The 18,234-nt window shown below is 35.1% G+C and overlaps 1 protein-coding gene across 1 annotated transcript in view; it reads left to right on the top strand.

The window, feature by feature from the left end:
• CFAP46 (cilia and flagella associated protein 46) overlaps window positions 1–18,234 on the top strand; it is a gene marked incomplete at its 5' end in the record, with an annotated part of 66,694 nt that overhangs the window by 11,818 nt on the left and 36,642 nt on the right. The window contains 13 exons of the mRNA XM_083866277.1: window positions 660–850; window positions 2,773–3,001; window positions 4,011–4,131; window positions 6,491–6,614; window positions 7,520–7,650; window positions 8,961–9,106; window positions 9,617–9,750; window positions 11,312–11,524; window positions 12,884–13,094; window positions 13,435–13,581; window positions 14,313–14,420; window positions 16,030–16,211; window positions 18,048–18,179. Of these exons, the coding sequence (XP_083722403.1) occupies window positions 660–850; window positions 2,773–3,001; window positions 4,011–4,131; window positions 6,491–6,614; window positions 7,520–7,650; window positions 8,961–9,106; window positions 9,617–9,750; window positions 11,312–11,524; window positions 12,884–13,094; window positions 13,435–13,581; window positions 14,313–14,420; window positions 16,030–16,211; window positions 18,048–18,179 (2,069 nt within the window). The remainder of the gene's footprint in view (window positions 1–659; window positions 851–2,772; window positions 3,002–4,010; window positions 4,132–6,490; window positions 6,615–7,519; window positions 7,651–8,960; window positions 9,107–9,616; window positions 9,751–11,311; window positions 11,525–12,883; window positions 13,095–13,434; window positions 13,582–14,312; window positions 14,421–16,029; window positions 16,212–18,047; window positions 18,180–18,234) is intronic.

The following is an 18,234-nucleotide window of genomic DNA, read 5'->3' as shown; positions in this document are numbered from 1 at the left end:
ATGTTCTTTAACTTTGAGAGAAAAGTAAGTTTTAAATTTTTAAATGTGGAAAATCCTGGGGAGGGGTTTGTGGGTTTTTTGGTTGGTTGGTTGGTTGGTTGGTTTTTTGTGAGGGTTGTTTTTTGCTTGCATAACCTCTAAAAATAGCATAATTAATTATGTCTGTTACTGTAGATAACATTGGCTTTTAGATTTAATAAGAACCAGGTTTAATTGACAGTACAGCAATTTCCATTCTTAATATTTCTTTTCTCCCCTCTTCTGAACGGCATCTGTAGCTGAATGTGAAAAAAACCCAAAACTACTACAACTTCTGAATTCACAAGTGTACAAGTATTCACAATCATCAATTATTCACAATCATCAATTTTTGTTTACTATAAGAATGGGGACTAGCTGGCAGACTTCTGTCAGAAATACTTGATAGCAGCCTGGAGCGCCTAAAAGAAATATTCCTTAGTTATTGATGCCTCTTTATAAAATAAATAAATAAATAAAATAAAAAAATTAAAGGAGTTATTAAGAAAAAAGTTTCCAAAGTCTACTGGCTGGGGGACTGCTTTCTACTGAAAACAGTCCTAAGATTAAAATTTGGAGGAACATGTAAGAAATTCCATTTATTAAATGCGATAGTGCTAATTAATTCTTCATGTATGTAGGCTCAGCTGAAATTGATAAAAAATCTTGAATCAGCGTTAAAACGTGCAGTTCAGTTGGGAGATCCTGCTGTGATTCAGGTTGTTTGTGCAACCCAGTGGAATCTGTGCTTGCCACTGTTACAACACAATTTGCATCGGCACGTGCGACAGCCATTGATCTCAATGGCTGATGTCCTTGAAGAGATTGACAGGTAATTTTCAATGCTGTGTAGCTTTTTTAAAGGTCTCAAAACATCAAACTCATTTAAAAGCTCAAGTTGTGTGATATTAAGTGTCTTTGAGAATTTTCCACTAGCTTGTAATAAATGCGTGTCTGCATGTTACATACATTTCCCTGTTAAGCATTTAAATATAGGTTCTTTTCAGGCACAGTCTTACACTTTTAAGGACTTGTAACAAATATTGAAATATTTTAGGAATTTAAAAATACTCTAGTTAATTAAAATTATGTGAGAAAATTCCAAAGCTGCAGTATATGTGTTAGACTGTGGTCTAGATTCCTGTGTTAACATTGCTTTTGTTGGTTAAAAAAAATAAAATTCAAAAAATTACTTTTGAAAAAACATCATGGCTTCTGTATTATATGTCAAATAAGGCACTTCTTGCAAGATATCATTTTTATTTCTTTGGTGATACTTCTTTTTAATTGAAAAACCTACTGCATGAAGAGAATTTATTATTTTTTGAGGTATGTTCTTCTATTTGCTATTATGCTGTACTTAACCTTAAGCGCCTAAATATTTTCACCTTTTTTTTAAATTTGAGTCGATGAGTAAACATTACTATTTGATACTTAATTAACTGAGTTTAGACCTATACATTGTCTGACTGTTAAGAACAGAGATCAGAACTTTTGTAGTAGAGTGAGTTGCAGTTGACACAGTCTGCCATTTGAGCAGGACAGGAGTTGGTTTCTGCTGCAAGTATTGCAGAGGAAGGTGAGGAATCTAGTTTCAGTGTTTTTAAATTATTTTTTTTAGTTGCGTAAGAAGTGGATATGCACATCCATGAAAGGACTATATTGTATTACTGTACTGTTACTCAAGCATTTCTTATGCTTTCCATATAGAGAATGCAAGATTAGCACAGGCAACTTTGAAATCTGTACTAGAAGTTAATAATGACAATTTTTCTCTCAAAGCTTGCAGGGAGATTTTGGAGAGATTAGAGTTTGAGGGTTTGTCACATGTATATTCTTAACAATCCAGTAGACTCAGCCTCAACTCTGACATGGTACTGTCTCTAGATATTGAATAAAGTCATTTGTCTCTGTAATTTGTCTTAATTTTTGTTTTGATTGCAGCATTAATTATGGCTACTTTGGTCCACAGGAAAAGGGTGATACTTGCTCAGCCATGCTGGCTCTGATGTGGACATATATTAGTTCTATGGCATGATATTTGATAGGCTTCAAAACCTTTCTTCTCTTTCTCTTTTCATAACATTGCTTTAATTTGTCTGACTTTTTGTTTTTCTTCCTGAACCAACGGTAGCATGTAGAGCTCTCAGGAGCTGTCATGAACAGCTTCCTGGGGCAGGTGGTGGATTGGGGGCGGAGCATACCTGGCACTGCAGTTTTTTCACCCTTGGTTTTTGGTGAAAACATGCTGGCTCCATGGAGTGGTGTCAACACCTGGGTAGAGACAATACTTAGGGTGAATGTGTGTGCCTGAGGTGAGCAACATCTTTAAAAGAGCTGAGCAAACATGACTAGGGCTAGACTTTCAGGAGTATTAGCTCCTACTTAAATGTTAAGAACAAAGAGTGAACTTCTGTCAAAAGTCCTTGTTCAGCACATTACGGTCTCTGTGGCAGTTAACTACTTTTGAAAACCTTTGCACATCTAAGCAGTACTGAAAAAGAGTTCTACAGATATATAAAGATCAGTTAGTCCACAAGATGTGTTGCTTTCTTCTGCCGGGTCAGTGAAAGTAATATGCAGTTAAATTTTCTTATTAATTTCAGTTTAAAAGGCATAATAGTGAAAATTAAAGAAACAATTAAGAAGGGAATATCAATTTTAATACTAGAGTCATTTTTAATTATTGAGTTTCATCTTTGGGTGAGGTTGTGCCTTATTTTAACAGTTTACACTTAAATTTGTAATCCTTAGCACGTTGATTTTGTTGCGTTGCCAAGTTCATATGGAAATAGCTCGTATTGAAGAAGATGGGGAGAGACTAGAGGCAGCTCTGGAACATTTGCAAAAAGCTATACACCTGGACAACGGTGGGCAGTATCAGGAACATCTCAGACTGAGTTTTAGCCGCCTTCGTTTGAGTGCAATGCTGTACGAGTCACCTGAGCACCTGGAGGATCAGGCAGTAATGTTGATTGAACAGGTAAGCAAGAATAAAGTCTGTAGTTGGAATAGGCTTGCTCATTAAATTCCAGCAGAGGAGAGACAGCTGTCCAGCAGAACTGCACATCAGTTGAGCCAGCATCAACTTGTTTTCAGCAAATTGTCTTTGCTTTGTTGCCTTGAAGTGGTTGTGCTGCTTCACAGTCTGAAGATTGTAATAGAGAACTTTTTTCCTAATTCTTTTAAAGCTCATTTCTTGGGGAAAGGCAGGGAGCTGTTAATTAGCAGAAATATCAGCCAAAAAAAAGAATAGCAGTTGTCAATTATTAGGATTTCATTACATGAAACAATGTTTTATTTAATGAGAAGCAGAGTGTGCAAATTGCTAAACAGCCTAGCTGGCTATGAGATAAATCACTATTATGTGACACTTAAAAATGCCACTAAATAATGTACTCAAGAGTCACAATGTAGGCACTGTCAAGAGTAACTGCATCTAATTCTGTTGTACTGCCTTAGGACCTGAAGAAAAGTCATACTGGCAAATGATTGTTTTCCTGGTTTAAATACTTTCCGATGCAATCTTACTCTGCTTAAATGTTGCTTTAAAAAAGCCCACATCTCCTCAGACTTTGGCTAGTTCTTAGCAGACCAGGCTTTTAAAAATATTTTATAGCAATTCCTAGTTATTCCACACTGGATATGTTACTGTTGGTTGTAAATAAATTTTATTATTTGTTTGAGAATGCATAATGTAATGTCAGGTTATATACTGTGGAGTAAACTGTAAAGATTCATGAGGAGCAGGAACAGTACTTTGTATTAAATTATCTGTGGTAATTCGTGAATATCAACCCAAGTTACGCAGTCACTTTCAATGACAATAATACTGTAAAATGATGTGTAAGATACCTAAAGATACACACTTCCTATGGGGTTTTTTTTGGTAGTAGTAAGTTGTATGATGTGTATTCTGTTTCTTTTAGTAAATAAGATCTAGTTGGAATATAAAATGAACCTTATAATAATGAGTTCTTTTCTTTATCTAGGCTAAAAGGGGAAACCAAAAGGATAATGTGAGGAAAAAGAGGTCCCTTCTGGTAAATGCAGGTCTTGCATTAGCTCCTGACGCATTTCAAATAGTCCTTGACAGTGAAAATGAAGCTAAAGGTAAAGTAAGTGCATGTGACTGGAAGTTACTACACTTTGCTTTGCACACTCTTAAAGGCTGGATGTAGTGTCTGGTGGCAACATATAAGGAATATTGCAGAACAGATGAAGTGATAGTTTTGCTGAATTCTGTGGCAGGCTTCCTATCATTTTCATTAGGGATCTAAAATTTGTATGGTAATACTGGAAAAGGTGTTGATTTTCCCTCCAAATTCCTCTGAATCTTACTGTTGTGCTGTAGTGTGCTGTAAGTAGTTCTATTTTCACTGTGTACAATTCCTGAAGGTTTTTAACCAAGATCATTTTTAAGTGGTGCTTTCAGAAATTTCACCCAATAATATCCTGTGTTAATTACATTGGGTATTCTTTCTGTGTTGTGGTTGTCTTTCCCTTCTAAGATCTTGCTTTTGAGAGCTCTAGTTTTGCACAGGGATTTAGGTGTGAATTCATTATTTACTTTTTAAAACATGCAACACGAATGGACACATTCCTTATGCCCCAGACAGCTTCAGTTTGTGATTATACAGCCTCTGGTTGAGGAAAAGTGGACAGGGAACAGACTTTCCAGATTGCTTAAACTGTTTTGTACTATCTTGGCAATAAAACCAGTGTGTGTGTGACTAATTTTACTAACTTTGAGTAGAGTTAGTGTACTCCTGCAGTAAAGATTATGCTGGAGGAAGGGAATGCTACAGAAAGAGTCCCATTGCTTCCAGAGCAGGCTGTGTGTGCTGTGGAAGACCATGCAGTTCTCTCATGCCATCTGCTTCAGAAAGTTCACCTTGCATGTTCCCATTTCAAACTTGATCAGCTAATCACTTACAAGCCAGAGTCTTATTTACAGATCAACTATTCCACTTTGTGCAATCCTTTTAAGAATATGAAAACTATGTTGCTGGAAAACACTCTCATACATTATTTAAGGTGATAAAATTTATTGTGTTTGTGAAATTAAGAGAATTAAAATCGTGGACATCTCCTTGCTTTTAAATTTTAACTTGACAACTGTATGGTTACTTTCAAAGTTCCTTGCAATAAATCTGAGCACACCATTAGCCTTCCAGGCTGAGTTCTTAAAATAAGTGAGATTATTACGTTGAAACTATTACAAGATTTCTTTTGACACAGTATTTTATAAAATTTTGTTCTGAAAAATTTCAGTTGTTTCTTAGGCTGTCATTCATCCAAGCAGTGAGTTTTTGCTTTTTCTATGACTTAAGTTGCCACAAGCTTACTGAAGGTGTAAGAAAATATATATGCAAATTTATTATATAAAATTATAGGGTTTGTTTTTTTCTTTTCAGTTGCATAAAAAACTTTCATTCTATTTTGACGTACATGCTTGCCTAATTTAGTGAGAGCCTTACCCATAGATCCAAATAACAATGTCCTTCTTTAATCCACAATTCTTTTCATTCTTACATGATACAACTGTCACTGTGCATTAGACTGGACAAGTTCTGTCAGTTGCTCTATGTGTACAGTAAACAGAGGTGTAATATGCTGGATAATGCATTGCAAAATATATTTAGCAAGAATGGTAAGATGTTGTGCCTTCTTTTTGTTGTAAGTGAACCTACTTAGGTGTATATTTTAAAGTCCAAAGTACTTTATGTGTGTTTGCTGATATTGTTTGGCAGTTTTTTTAAGGATCAAGCTAAATCCTGTGCTGTGTGCATGTTAGAATCCTTGCTTAGATTCTAATGAATGTATAAACTCACTGGACTTTCCAATCACATCTAATTACTTGTATTCTAATGCAAAGCATGTCTTCTCAGTCATTAGACTACAAAAAAAATCTCTTTTTGATGTATTTGTACTGCTGGAGTAACTTTTTCCTCAGGGAGCCAGCTTCTTTCTCACTTGCATAATTTCTGTGCTAGTTATTTCTTTAGGAATATTTCTGCCTAATACCTTGTTGACTGAGTAAAACGAAAGTCAGTATTCTCAAAATTAAATAACTGAAAATGTGTTTTATTAGGTAAATGTTCTTAAAATTCAGCATGAATGTGTACTTTACATATTACATGGTTCCCTTGCTCTTGAATGAACCTAACTAGAGCAGTCCATGTCCTGTCAGAAAGGAGGTGTGTTTGAGATATTTGGATATGAAACAAGCATAGATCAATTTCGGACGTGACAACTGTATCTCAAGATACAGGAAAAAACCAAAACAGATGCTGGTGCAGTAATTTTTTTCATGTTAGTTGGTTGGTTTGAGAAATGCTTGAAGAAATGAGAAAAGAGCTGGATTTTGAGTGTTTCAGCAAGGAATTATTGATCTAATTGCTTCTGGTTCATGTGGATTTTTGAATTTCTAATATATAAAAACTACCTTTATTTTTATTTCTTTACCAAGCTTCCTTAGGTAACAGTAATAGTCCAATAAGCTACCTCTGTGCAAAAGCCCAACATCATACTAGAAGTGTGGAGAAAGTTGATGAACATTTGAAACACTTAAGAAATGGAAACAGCAGAGAAAGGTAATTGCTACAGACCAGAAGTGTCTCTTTCATCTTTTGTAGAAGTCTCTTAGGAGGAAAGGTTCTGTTTCAGAGGTTTTTGGTGGATGGTACCTCGTAGGAGGCTGAATATTTCAGCCTCTGGCAACGTATTGAAGCATGTGTATAATTTCTTGTCCAAAAAGTTCTGTTACATTTCCAGGCTGTGCAGAATTTTATTCTTTCCCTGTTTCTACACTCTCACATGCACACTTTAACTCACCTATTTTATTGCTATGAAGCCAACATAGAGAGGGATGCACGGATTGAGGCTCGTACTTGATGTAGAATTGAAACTTGCAAGTGTCTTGTTAGGTCCTTGAACCACATGATATGCTACAACTTTTTCGTTAAAAAAAACTAAGTAGTTCATTCTGAGAGTCAGAAAGATTAATCTGTGGAAAAATGACCAGTTGAATTTTGAGTATTTATATATAATTTTGTCATTCTTTATTTAAAAGGATGTGTCTACTTTTTTGCTGCTAAAACTAAAAATTCCTGTGCTGAAATTTAAAGGCATCTAAAAGATTCTAAATCCAGACTTGTTTTCAAGATTATTTTTAAATTCTCAGCATTCGTTTTGAAGCATTTAGTTTACTTTGTGAGAAAATGAAGGTTGTCACACACATTTGAAATGTCAATAGAATTACCAAGGCAAGAATTTTGTCTCTTGATATGCTGAGGAAATTATTTTTAATTGATAAAGTATTAGTGTTACCTTTGCTGCTGACAAGAAGTCTTCCATTTATTAATTTTGATTAGATGAAATTATTTTACTGATGGCCATCATTATTGACATGATTATTTTTGTTGATCCTGAACTATGGAATCTAATCCTGTCTAATCCTGCTTATTAACTAATTTTATTTATGCTTTTTCTTTGGTAGAATCATACTTTGGGCAGACTTGGCAAAAGTTGCATGTAAACAGGAAGTGTGGGATGTCTGTCGTGCAGCATGCAGATTTTGCCTCTTGTATGATGATATTTTATTTAGGGAGGCCACAAAGCATAACAAAAGTAAGTGACAAATTATTTTCAATGCTGCAAGGAAATTTTTCATCACTTATTAAAGTTACTAGAAGGAGTCAGACAATATTGTTTTCTTTGCTCCCATTCCCAAAGTTTCCAGAGTTTCTTTTCTGGCACTGCATGTTGGCATACATGGAGTGTTCTTTCTACTTGTGGAAGACATACTCTGCCATCAGAAGTGTTTCACCTGTGCTGTAGGGAAGCACTTCTATGAAGTACATCTGCCTGTCTTAAGAACACAGGCAAATTCACTAATGGTCATGTAGGCCCATATCATTCATGCTCGATGGAGCTGTAGAAATATGGGTTGTTAGTCACTTTGTATGAGGCTCACAATAACAATCTTTACCCTTTAATCCCCTATTAGTGAGTGGTTCTTCTGAGATATCCAACATTCTACCTTGCTCCTTGGGGTTCTACTGGAAACCTAGCACACTTTAAGAGTTTTTAACTTGGGGGGGAAAGCACTTCCAAATCACTCTCTACTTTCTGGCTTCTAAGGTTGGTTTTGTCAGGGAGTTTGTAAAACTGATATTTAAGAATAGATAAAATGGTTTTTCTTTTCACTAGCCAAATTTAATCGAACCTATTCCATGTTGTTTCCAAGGTACACTTAAAATAGGACATCAATTTGCCAGTGTTCTTTTGCAAGCTTTGCATCTTCAGAGTAGCAAATATTTAGTCTTTTATCTTCTTTCCAAACAAAATAAGGGAAAAATAGGTACACTCACCAGAAACTGAAGGCAACCACGCACCAAAAGTGTCATGAGTAGAAACTGGTGTGTTCTTACAAGCTTTGTGTTTATATTAAAATAATCTTAGTCCTTCTCTTTATTATTAAACCAAAGAAAAAAGAATGCTATTTTTTCTCTTTACCACTGTGTGCATTACCAGAAAGTCAACCCAGTCCATGATTCAAATGCACAAAGACTTTAGCCTCTGCGTAATTCACTTCTATGCTCCACTTCCATTAATGCAATAAAATTGAACTAGAGGCCATTCTATTCACACTGAAGTTACTGTAATACATATTATGACTGGAGTGAGTTACATACTGCAAATATTGAAGGTTTTGCACAAATGCAGCAAAATCACAGGTAACAAAAGCCTCAGCACTGCCCGAGAATAGGTTTTGAGTGCAATAAATGGTACTAATGAAAAAGTCAGTTGCTTGAAATAGTTAAAAATCATTTCTTGCTAACTATTCCTTGTGAATTTAAGAATATGGGGGGATTTGTAGATTTAAAAATGAAGACGAGGATTTGCATGGAAATAATAATGGGTTTATTTATTTTTAGCACAGATAATCAAAGCTAATGCAACTATGATGGTTGGTGGTCAAGGTGACAGATCATCAGAAGAATCATTGCTGTCTGCTAAATCCTTCTCTTTTGAAAGGGATTTACTCAGAATACTAGCAGAAATAAGATTTATTAATGCAGAGGTAAATAAATTACACACCTGTCATCCTTATTTGTTTAGTTTTTTTATATATACAAATGGAAGCACTGGAATTTAGAGTTTAGTTGTTTTCTATTTCCCTGGGAAGTAAAGGGAGAAGTGGTTTCATGAAGCAACCTTATCAAAATACTGTGTGAAAGTAACTATAGCAATAGTTTTACTGCAGGTGCTGAGAACATTTCTTTGCAAGAAATTCTACTGTAAATTTTTGATATCTGACATTACCTTTCTTGATCCTTGAAGTACCAGCATGATTCAAAAACTTACATATATAAATTATGGGTTTTTCTCCATGTAATTATTTAGTAAAGTTAGCTGTAGACAATTTTAAGCTCATGAAGTACTAAGCATTATATTTCATGTACTTGTACGTGCCTGTACAACATTTGAAAAAGCATTTTGTATTTTTTAATTTTTGAAGAGGTAACAGCAACATGGTCTCTTTTTACAATGACAAGCTGGGTAGACAGTTTATTTCTCTGTATCGTTTCAGGCAACTGTTCATTTATTAAGATTGCAGGGAGTCAAACTAAATGATCACGCTGTACCTCCAGAAGCTGCATACCAGTATTATCCAGGATGTGTTTCATCTCTTCCTGAAAGTGATCCAGAATGGAAAACATACAGGTGCTTTTCTGTAATACATATCAAGAACAAGGAAACTCTTAACAGATCATTATTATCAGACACCAATGATAATTTCAAAAACTATTTCTCCTTAGTAAAATTGTCACCAGATTCTTCATTTTTGTAGGTAGTCATGGGAAATGGGAAAAGGATCTAAAAAATACCTTGAAATATTTTTTCTTAGGTTTCCTTTCATCCTGAGGTGTGGATTTTTTTTTCATTTTACATTTATTTCTCTGAAACTAGAAGCTAGTATTCCAAGCTGAAAAATGATTAAGTCATTGTATATTGACACTTAGACCATTACATTCTGTATTTAAAAGTATGTTTCCTCAAATCAAAAAACTCTTTTTGTCTTGCTTTATTGCTCCTATACACATAATGATTTCATAGTCCTGAATACATTCAATGAATTATTCCAGTTTGCAAATCTAGTGTGTTCCATCTGATCGACTGAAATGAAATTTTGGGAGAGTAGACTATAATAAGTTCTGTTTTCTACTAGTCTGACATGATTATTTCTTGCAAAGGTGAAGAAGGGGGAGATAGATTTCTGAAGATGATGCTTAGACCCTCTGCTGTTCACATAGTAATGCCAGCCTTATTGTTACAGTGGTCATGTCCTGAGAAAGCAGAATGGCAGAGTTGTGTCCCCAGGTCTTTTCATTAAGTCTGAAAATAAGTAAAGTTTCTCACCCTGCCTGATTGCAAATGTTCAGTAGAACGGGGAAAATGATAAACTGATCAGAGCCAAAGGGCAAAAAAGGCGAGAATTCTGTTCCAAAATTTGATACTAGCTATTTTTGAATTTACCAAATTAGATTAAAAACCCATAGGGAAAAAAGGACTTTGATCTGGTACTGAGTCCTGTACCATTATTGACAGTAACACCCAGTGTTGGTTTGTGCTTTTGGCTTTATGACTTTGTAACCGTGGCAATTCTGTATTATCATTCAATACTGTATTTTTAGTTGTTTTTTTTTTTTTCTAAGTAATAGTACATTTTGATAATTAAGAAAGATAATAAATTTATTGAAAGAAAGTTATGGCATAGACTGGCAAAAAATGTTATTCTATTTAAAACAGTTACAGCATTTCAGGCCACCTGGAAATGTCTTTGATTGCAAGAACACATACAGTTTTGAGTAAAAAAACATGTCCTTAAGTCTCAGATGGCATGCCTCACTTTTATCAAGTAGAGCCTTGCCACGGTTATTTAATGATTTCTGGCACTGATGGGTGGATTCACACAAGCATTTAAAAGACCCGAACATGTGGATGAAACATGAACCATAGACACTGTTTTTTAAGCTAATACCATTTGAATGTCAGAGACCACTCATCTTATGTTGATACGACTTCCTTTTCTGAACCGCCTTCTCATCAAACTAGAATTTATGTCAGTGGATGAGAACTTAATAAATGCAACTGAAAAGTAGTTAAACTTTTGTTCTTGTTGTTGGTTGAGATGTAGTAGTGCATATTTAACCTTATGAAAGAATTCCTTCCTAGTGTTGAAGCTTTGGAATAACAGCTTCTTTATACTGATTTTTATCCACAGTTTATGGATAGACAACTTGTCTCGATATGCTATGGAAAACTTCCTACGTGCAGCTGAAATAGGAGAAGAATTGAATGAAGCCTGGATTGTTCACAATGCTGTGGTGTATGTCTTAAATTATAACAGACATCTGATCTCTTCAGGAAGACAGAGGGACATTATTGAGTATCTGCAGACTCTTCTTGGAGCCATCAAGACTGTCGGGCACAACGGGTAAATTTCCATGTTTGGATATGAACATACTCCTTTTTTCTAAAACATAGAAAATACTATTGCAAACATTGAAAGTCACTTTGTGCTGTGAAATATTTATTGCTGGCTTTCATTGGTACTGAAAGTGCCTTGGTGTATATATAGAGTAGCTCAGGAGGTAAATTGTGAGAATTAAATATTAAGCCTTTTTGTTTGTTCTTTGTTACTATGCACTGTAAGCCATGCTAATTTTAGACCAAGAAGTATTACTTTCTCTTGATGTGGAATGGCAACATGTGCACGTGAAATAGCATTTTGTTGAGTTAGAGAGAAAACTGGGAAAATTCTCTTAGACTGAATTTGCACAGCAGCATCCATTTGCTTGCTGTCAGTTCTCTGAACTTGAATTATTTTGTAAACATAGTTCATTGCAAATATTTTGAACCAGCGTAAGGTGTTTATTACTGGTTCTGAAGTAAGAGAAAATAGAAAACAAAATAAATAAAGGGAATATGCTCATTAGTAGACCATGAAAATGGGAACAGATTCCACAGTGGTCTAGAGAAATCTTGTTCTGCCGTAAATGCAGTGGGAGAATGATTGACCATTGTGGAGTAGATACTCTAGTCAAAGTTTGACTCTGCCACAAATTCCTAGATATTTTGGCACTTTGTTGACAGTGACCTCACCACTAGATAGAGTAAGAACCAGCAGCATAAAAGTGTCTTTTAATTGGAGAACAAAATCTAAATTTCAGTTTGTGCAGAGATGAAGACTGGTAATACCTGCTCATTAATTTTGATACTTATGTCAGTATGTACTAACAATAATCTCTTAGTTGTAATTAGGTTCATGTTTTCTAAAAAAAAGAAAAAAGAAAAAAGTAAGAAAAATCTCAGATGACAGTGGATTGGTATGAAAACCATAAAGAATGTGAAGGACTTGGTTTAGGATAATTTTTTAGAAAATAGTTATTCTCTTCATATATACCCATCAATAAAAAGTTGTTTTAAATGTTAGTCTGTCATATAAGTTTTTTTTCTTGGGATGAAAGGGAAGCTTCAGTTACAGAAAGAATGAGAAAAATTGATGTTAACTGAAAATTGATTCTAGGTTTTGTAGTTTTAATCATTAAACTGCTTTACGAATGGGCAAATTTTCTTTTTGGTACCACCCATAATTTTGCTTTCTAAGAAAAAACGTAGATTTTCAAGTAATGCTTATGTTTTGAGACAAATAACTTTATTGTTGGGGGGTTTTTTTGTTTGTTTGGTTGGGTTTTTTTGTGTGTGTGTGTGTTTTTTGTTGTTGTTTGTTTGTTTGTTGGGTTTTTTTTAACTCTAATGCAGCATACACTTCTGCTTTTGTCTTCTTCTACAGAAGTGTTGAAACTTTAGTGATGTTATGTAATGCTTTGGCTCGAGGCCTAATTATTCCTTGGATTCCAAAGCAAAAATCCGCTGAGAAGAAAGAAGATACACCGATAGAGAGTAGCAGAAAAACTGCAGCAAAGAAACAGGAAAAAGCAAATATCCTACAGTCTTCTTTAGTAGATCCTGGTGGACTTCCTGACGTCAAAGCTGCCTTAGAGGTGCAAACCCCTGAGTTTTTGTAGTCCCTCTCATTTTGCTGTCATATGTTACAATTCCTATAAATTCAATAGTAGAAATTCTTTGAGGGGGGCAAAGCTACCTTCTTTTACAGTTTCTGCCACCACAGATCCTCCCTAGATGCCCACTGGAGCTCCTTGACAACTTGGGGCTGAGGACTGTAACTTCTGTTTGCCTTGGGTTGACTTAAAGAAGATCTTGTTAGGCTTAGAGATGCATGTGCAATAATTTAAAATAACTGATGGATAGTATGTTCCTTACAAGAAACTTTCTACATTCTCCTGTGTTTCACATTTATTTTTTTCTCTTCTTGGTGTTTAGATTTGTGAATTTGCCCTAAATGCAATGACTGCCAACCCTAAGGAAAAAGTCTCTGTTCCTGCTCAGCAACAGATCATTGCTACCTGGGTGAAAGCAAAGCAGTTAAATCATCAGCAGATCAAACATGAACTTGGCACTCAGGAGGAGGTATGATTTCCCTGAAATCCTGCATACTGTTAAAAGTTTATAAAAAAAAGTTAAATTCATGAATTCATTTAATAATGGCTGAAGTTACCAAGGCAAATTTTCTTTTGTATATTTGATCAGAATGTAAAAACAAATTTTGGCTGTAACATAGGAATTTTTTCACATTGGATATATCAGTAGTCAAAATTTCTTAACTCTTCCTTCTGTTGTTAGCTGCCATGGTGATGTTTGTTATATGATGACTGTTGAGCAAAATTGATTTTGAATTCACAAATGTAAAATAATAAAATGGCTGCATTAAAAAGTGTTAAGGAAAATCAGCTATATTTCTGTCAACATTTTCTATGGCCTCTTTATATATATGGACTATAGACCTAGTAACCTGGGAAGAAAGATTTAATTCTTATATTTTTATTTTATAGTGTCTATAAAACTGGAAGGCCTCAGTTGCATGGGAAATTTGCCTTAATTGTATTGTTGATGTGGGGTTTTAGTGTTGAAACTGTAGTAGTTCAGAGTTCACAATGTTAATTAAAAATACATAAATACCATAAACTGACCATTTCAAGGACACATTAGAGAGCAGGAATTGCTTCGAGCAAATTGATGTTTTCAAACATTATCATTATCATTATCACTATTATCTTGTCATCTCAATTAATGTCCTTAATAATACTAACTTGCAAACAAAAAAAAAATCTCTGAATGTGAATTTTTTTATTTCTGCTTAGAATAAGGATGAAACACAAAATCTTCTGTCAAGATTTCTTGTTGGTCTGGAAATGTATTCGTGTAATGGCTTGGGTCTCATGGATTTCACTGCTCCTAGCTTATCTCAGGTATTTTCATTTTTTTTAATAAGCTCTTTGAGTTTTAAGAAATTGTGTACTATGAATTTGATTTCAGATTAAATTTAAATGGAGTTTAAATTATTTTTAAAACTTTTATTGTACCATTTTTTCTTTAACCAAGAGATTAAGTATTTATGACAGGAAGGAGATTTTGTGACAAAACAATTTTATTTATTCAAAGGCCAGATATTATTAGAATATAAATATTAGGGTCATGCATGTGCATGTGTTGCTCTAACAGATTGTTTCAGTAACAGTAATCAGATTAGCATAATGGGTTCAGGTGAATTCTGTACAGAACCATACTTCTAACCTTTCATTTTTCTTCTGGAGAAGAAAACTTAATAGAAGCATGAAGTTGTTTAGGTTAGAAAAGCTCTTTGAGATCGTGGAGTCCAGCTGTTCCCCCAGCAGTGCCAAGGCCACCAAGTACCGCATCCACACAACTTTTAAATTCATCCAGGGATGGGGACTCCACCACTGCCCTGGGCAGCTGTGCCAGGGCTGGACAGCCCTTTCAGTGAAGGAATTTTCCCAATATCCAACCTAACCCTCCCCTGGCATGACTTGAGGCTGTTTCCTCTTGTCCTGTTGCTTGTTACCTGAGAAAAGAGACTGACCCCTCCCTGGCTCCAGCCTCATTTCAGGGAGTTATAGGGAGGTTTGGGTTTGTATTAGAAGCATTCAACATTTCAACAGAAAACTTCCATTATAGTGAATTTACTTCTGGCAATTGCAAGGTAGAACACAGCTACCCTTGGTTTCTATTGATTGACTATTGTGTGAAAAGAAACCAGCAGGTTGCCAGGACAAACATGAAACTACTACTGACAACTAGGATCTGGGTCCTTATAAATACATAGGTATCTAATTCTATTTGGTCTACAGATTTATGTCAAATATTATGAGTTAACTTCAGCTATCGCTTCACTGGCACAGTTTTGTATAGCAGTGTTGTAGTATTGTCATTTGGACCAACTCATTAACAATTACCAGTACCCTAAAAAGGTGGAACTTTGGAAATGTGCAAAATAAATGAAAACATTTAGATCCCATAATGAAACTATGTAAGAAACTATCTGTAACTATCTATATTTATATGTTTAGGTTGGAAAAAGACATCTAAGATTATGGAGCCCAAGCTCTCTCAAGCTACCATATATATAAAAGCAACTACATATTACAGTCACAGTGGTAGTTGCAAAAACACTTCTGTGTCCCTTAAAGTATTTTTACTTTTGGCTTAACTAAAATGGGCTCTGAATTTTGAAAATCCTATTCCACTGAATTTTGAAAGATGACTGAGGACATAGAATAAGTCCTGGCAGATACTTCTGGCCAAAAGGCATGCACAATTACAACTGAATTTGCACACACTATGTTAATACTTACTACACAATGAATGAGGCCTCTCTATTGTATATTTTGATTGTACTTGTAGCTTTTTCATTTTCTAGATGGCTATACCATATACTTATTCCATGCCCAGGTGGGTTGTAAGGAAGATACAGCTGTAAGCATGTAACTGCTTTAGAAAAAAGCATGTAAAAACCTGGAATTTAATTTTGTTTTTTAAAATTTTGTTTTTTAATCCTAGTTAATGGATTCGGCTTTAGAATGCAGTTGGTCAGATTCCTTAGTGGAATTGCAGACACTGGCAAGACTTACATATTTTGCATATGTATCACAAGACTATGAAAGGGTGATGACTTGTTCCAAAAGGATCCTGGAATCAGATGAGAATTTTGTCCACAATAGAAATATTAAGAAATATGGCATGTAAGTACATAGAATTTTGTATGATATGGTAATGTACTTGAACTAAATTTCAAAGAAAGTAAAGAGGGTAAATGTGTCCAATCACATAATAAAAAATGGAATAATCTTTTTTCCAAAAAAATGGTGCTGCTAGAGATGCAAATGAAAGTAAAAGGCAGTGGGAGGTCCAGATTGTGGCTTTCGGGAAGATAGATGAAGCTTGCTGTCCAAGTGAGTCAGAAGCATGTATATCTCTGTGTTTGGGTGTCTTCCCAGGGGCACTGCTGCTCTGAAGTGATCTCTGGCAGTCACAGTATTTTGACCGTTTTATAATCTCTAAGCAGAAAATAGCTGATTCTACCTCTTTTACTGGTGTAAATTGCTTTCAGGGCTCATCTGGCTCTAACACACTGAAGGGCTACATAGTTCATGGAGTAAGTTGGAACTGCGGGTGATGAAAGATAGCAGCAATTCCTGCATTCCAGGCTCTGCTGTCAGATAGTCACTGTACTGCCACCTATGCATATGAGTGCAATAGGATTGTAACTAATTCCTTTAAAAGCACAGTCTGTTACTTAACTGATATTCTGAAACTTGACTTAAAAAAAAAGCATATATAAATGGATCTATTGGTGGAGTCCTTTGTTATCAAAAAGGTGATACCCTTTGAGCCCTCTATTTTTAAAAATAATTTCCTCCAAAAGCAGAATTTAATTTTATCTGAAGAGGAAAGAATAAACTCCATTTAATAGCAATTTTTTGGAATGTAGTAAGTTTGAAATAAACATGTGAAAAAAATCAGATACAACATAGTGTTCAATTTTTTTTCTCTGCAAAATAATTGAACTTATAAAAACAGTATTCTGTTCCTTGAAACTCGTAGTTGCTTTCTACACGGGTTTAAAAACATGTAAAACCAAGTAAGTTATCTTAATATTAAATAGTTATAGAACTTCACAAAAATTGAGACTGCTTGCTGCACATCTAGAAATCTTCAAACTAATGAGAGATAAAATGTTTGGTTGTGTAGCCATGCATGGTCAGTGCTGTTTCCAGGGAAAGGAGGTCAGTGTGTCCATGGCAAAGCCCAGCCGGGAGCCGGGCGGTCCAAGGCGCGAATGCCTGCGGTAACTCTGCGGGCAGTGGTGCCCTCTAGTGGACACCGGCCGTGCCTGCAGGCGGCTCTCCCGCAGCCCGCGCCGCTGCCGGGGGCGCTCGGGGACAAAGACTCTGAAAACTCCTGCAAATTGCATTGATTCTTTTCTTACCGAGTTGCTATTCGTCAATGGTATTAACCAATGGTATCGGTTTATTTATGTATTAATTTTGACTGGTTATCTCTGGGACTGAAATCTACATTGTTTTCTTCTACATGTAGTAGAGTAGGATCCATATCAATTTCTCCAGAGCCCTGAGTGTAATTTATCAGACACAAGCATGACAAATCCCAAAAGAAAGTATCAGAATTTGTCTAATTTTCCTGATTTCTGTTTTTAATTGCTTGGTGTAAAAGTTCGACTTTGGCCTATTTATTTTTTTTTTTAATGCACAATAGTGAAAAATAGGGAGAAAATTACAAGTCTATATTGTTTCCTTGCTAAAAATAGATAATAGCTTTTTAAAACCTTATTTCACAGCTCTTTTCACTGGAGGTATGAAAAAAGATATTTTAGTCTACCTTTTCACAAAATATTCAGGTTTTGAAATGTTTTCTAATTTTAAAACTGAATAGAAGAATTTGTAACTTCCAAAGCAAGGACTGCTATATAGTAGCAACTTGAATACGTCATTAATAGGAGCTGGTATGATCTTAGCCTGTAAGACTTAGCCCTTCTTGAAGTATTTTTCTTCATGCAGGCCTGGTAACAGAGTGAGACAAGAAATATTAAGCACTACAGCCTGTATACAAGGAAAGAGCATAATGGAAAATCTGTCTGGAAGAAAAAATCTCCGTGTGGCAGCATCAAAAACCTTTGTTCAAAGTGCCAGGTATATTTTATGTTGAGTGAAAACTAATATAAAACAGATCCAAATTGTAGTTACA

The sequence above is a fragment of the Zosterops lateralis genome, assembly GCF_965231275.1.
Source record: "Zosterops lateralis genome assembly, chromosome: 8".
NCBI lineage: Eukaryota > Metazoa > Chordata > Aves > Passeriformes > Zosteropidae > Zosterops > Zosterops lateralis.
Note: the sequence above shows the minus strand (reverse complement) of the source record. Positions and strands in the feature narration are given on the sequence as shown.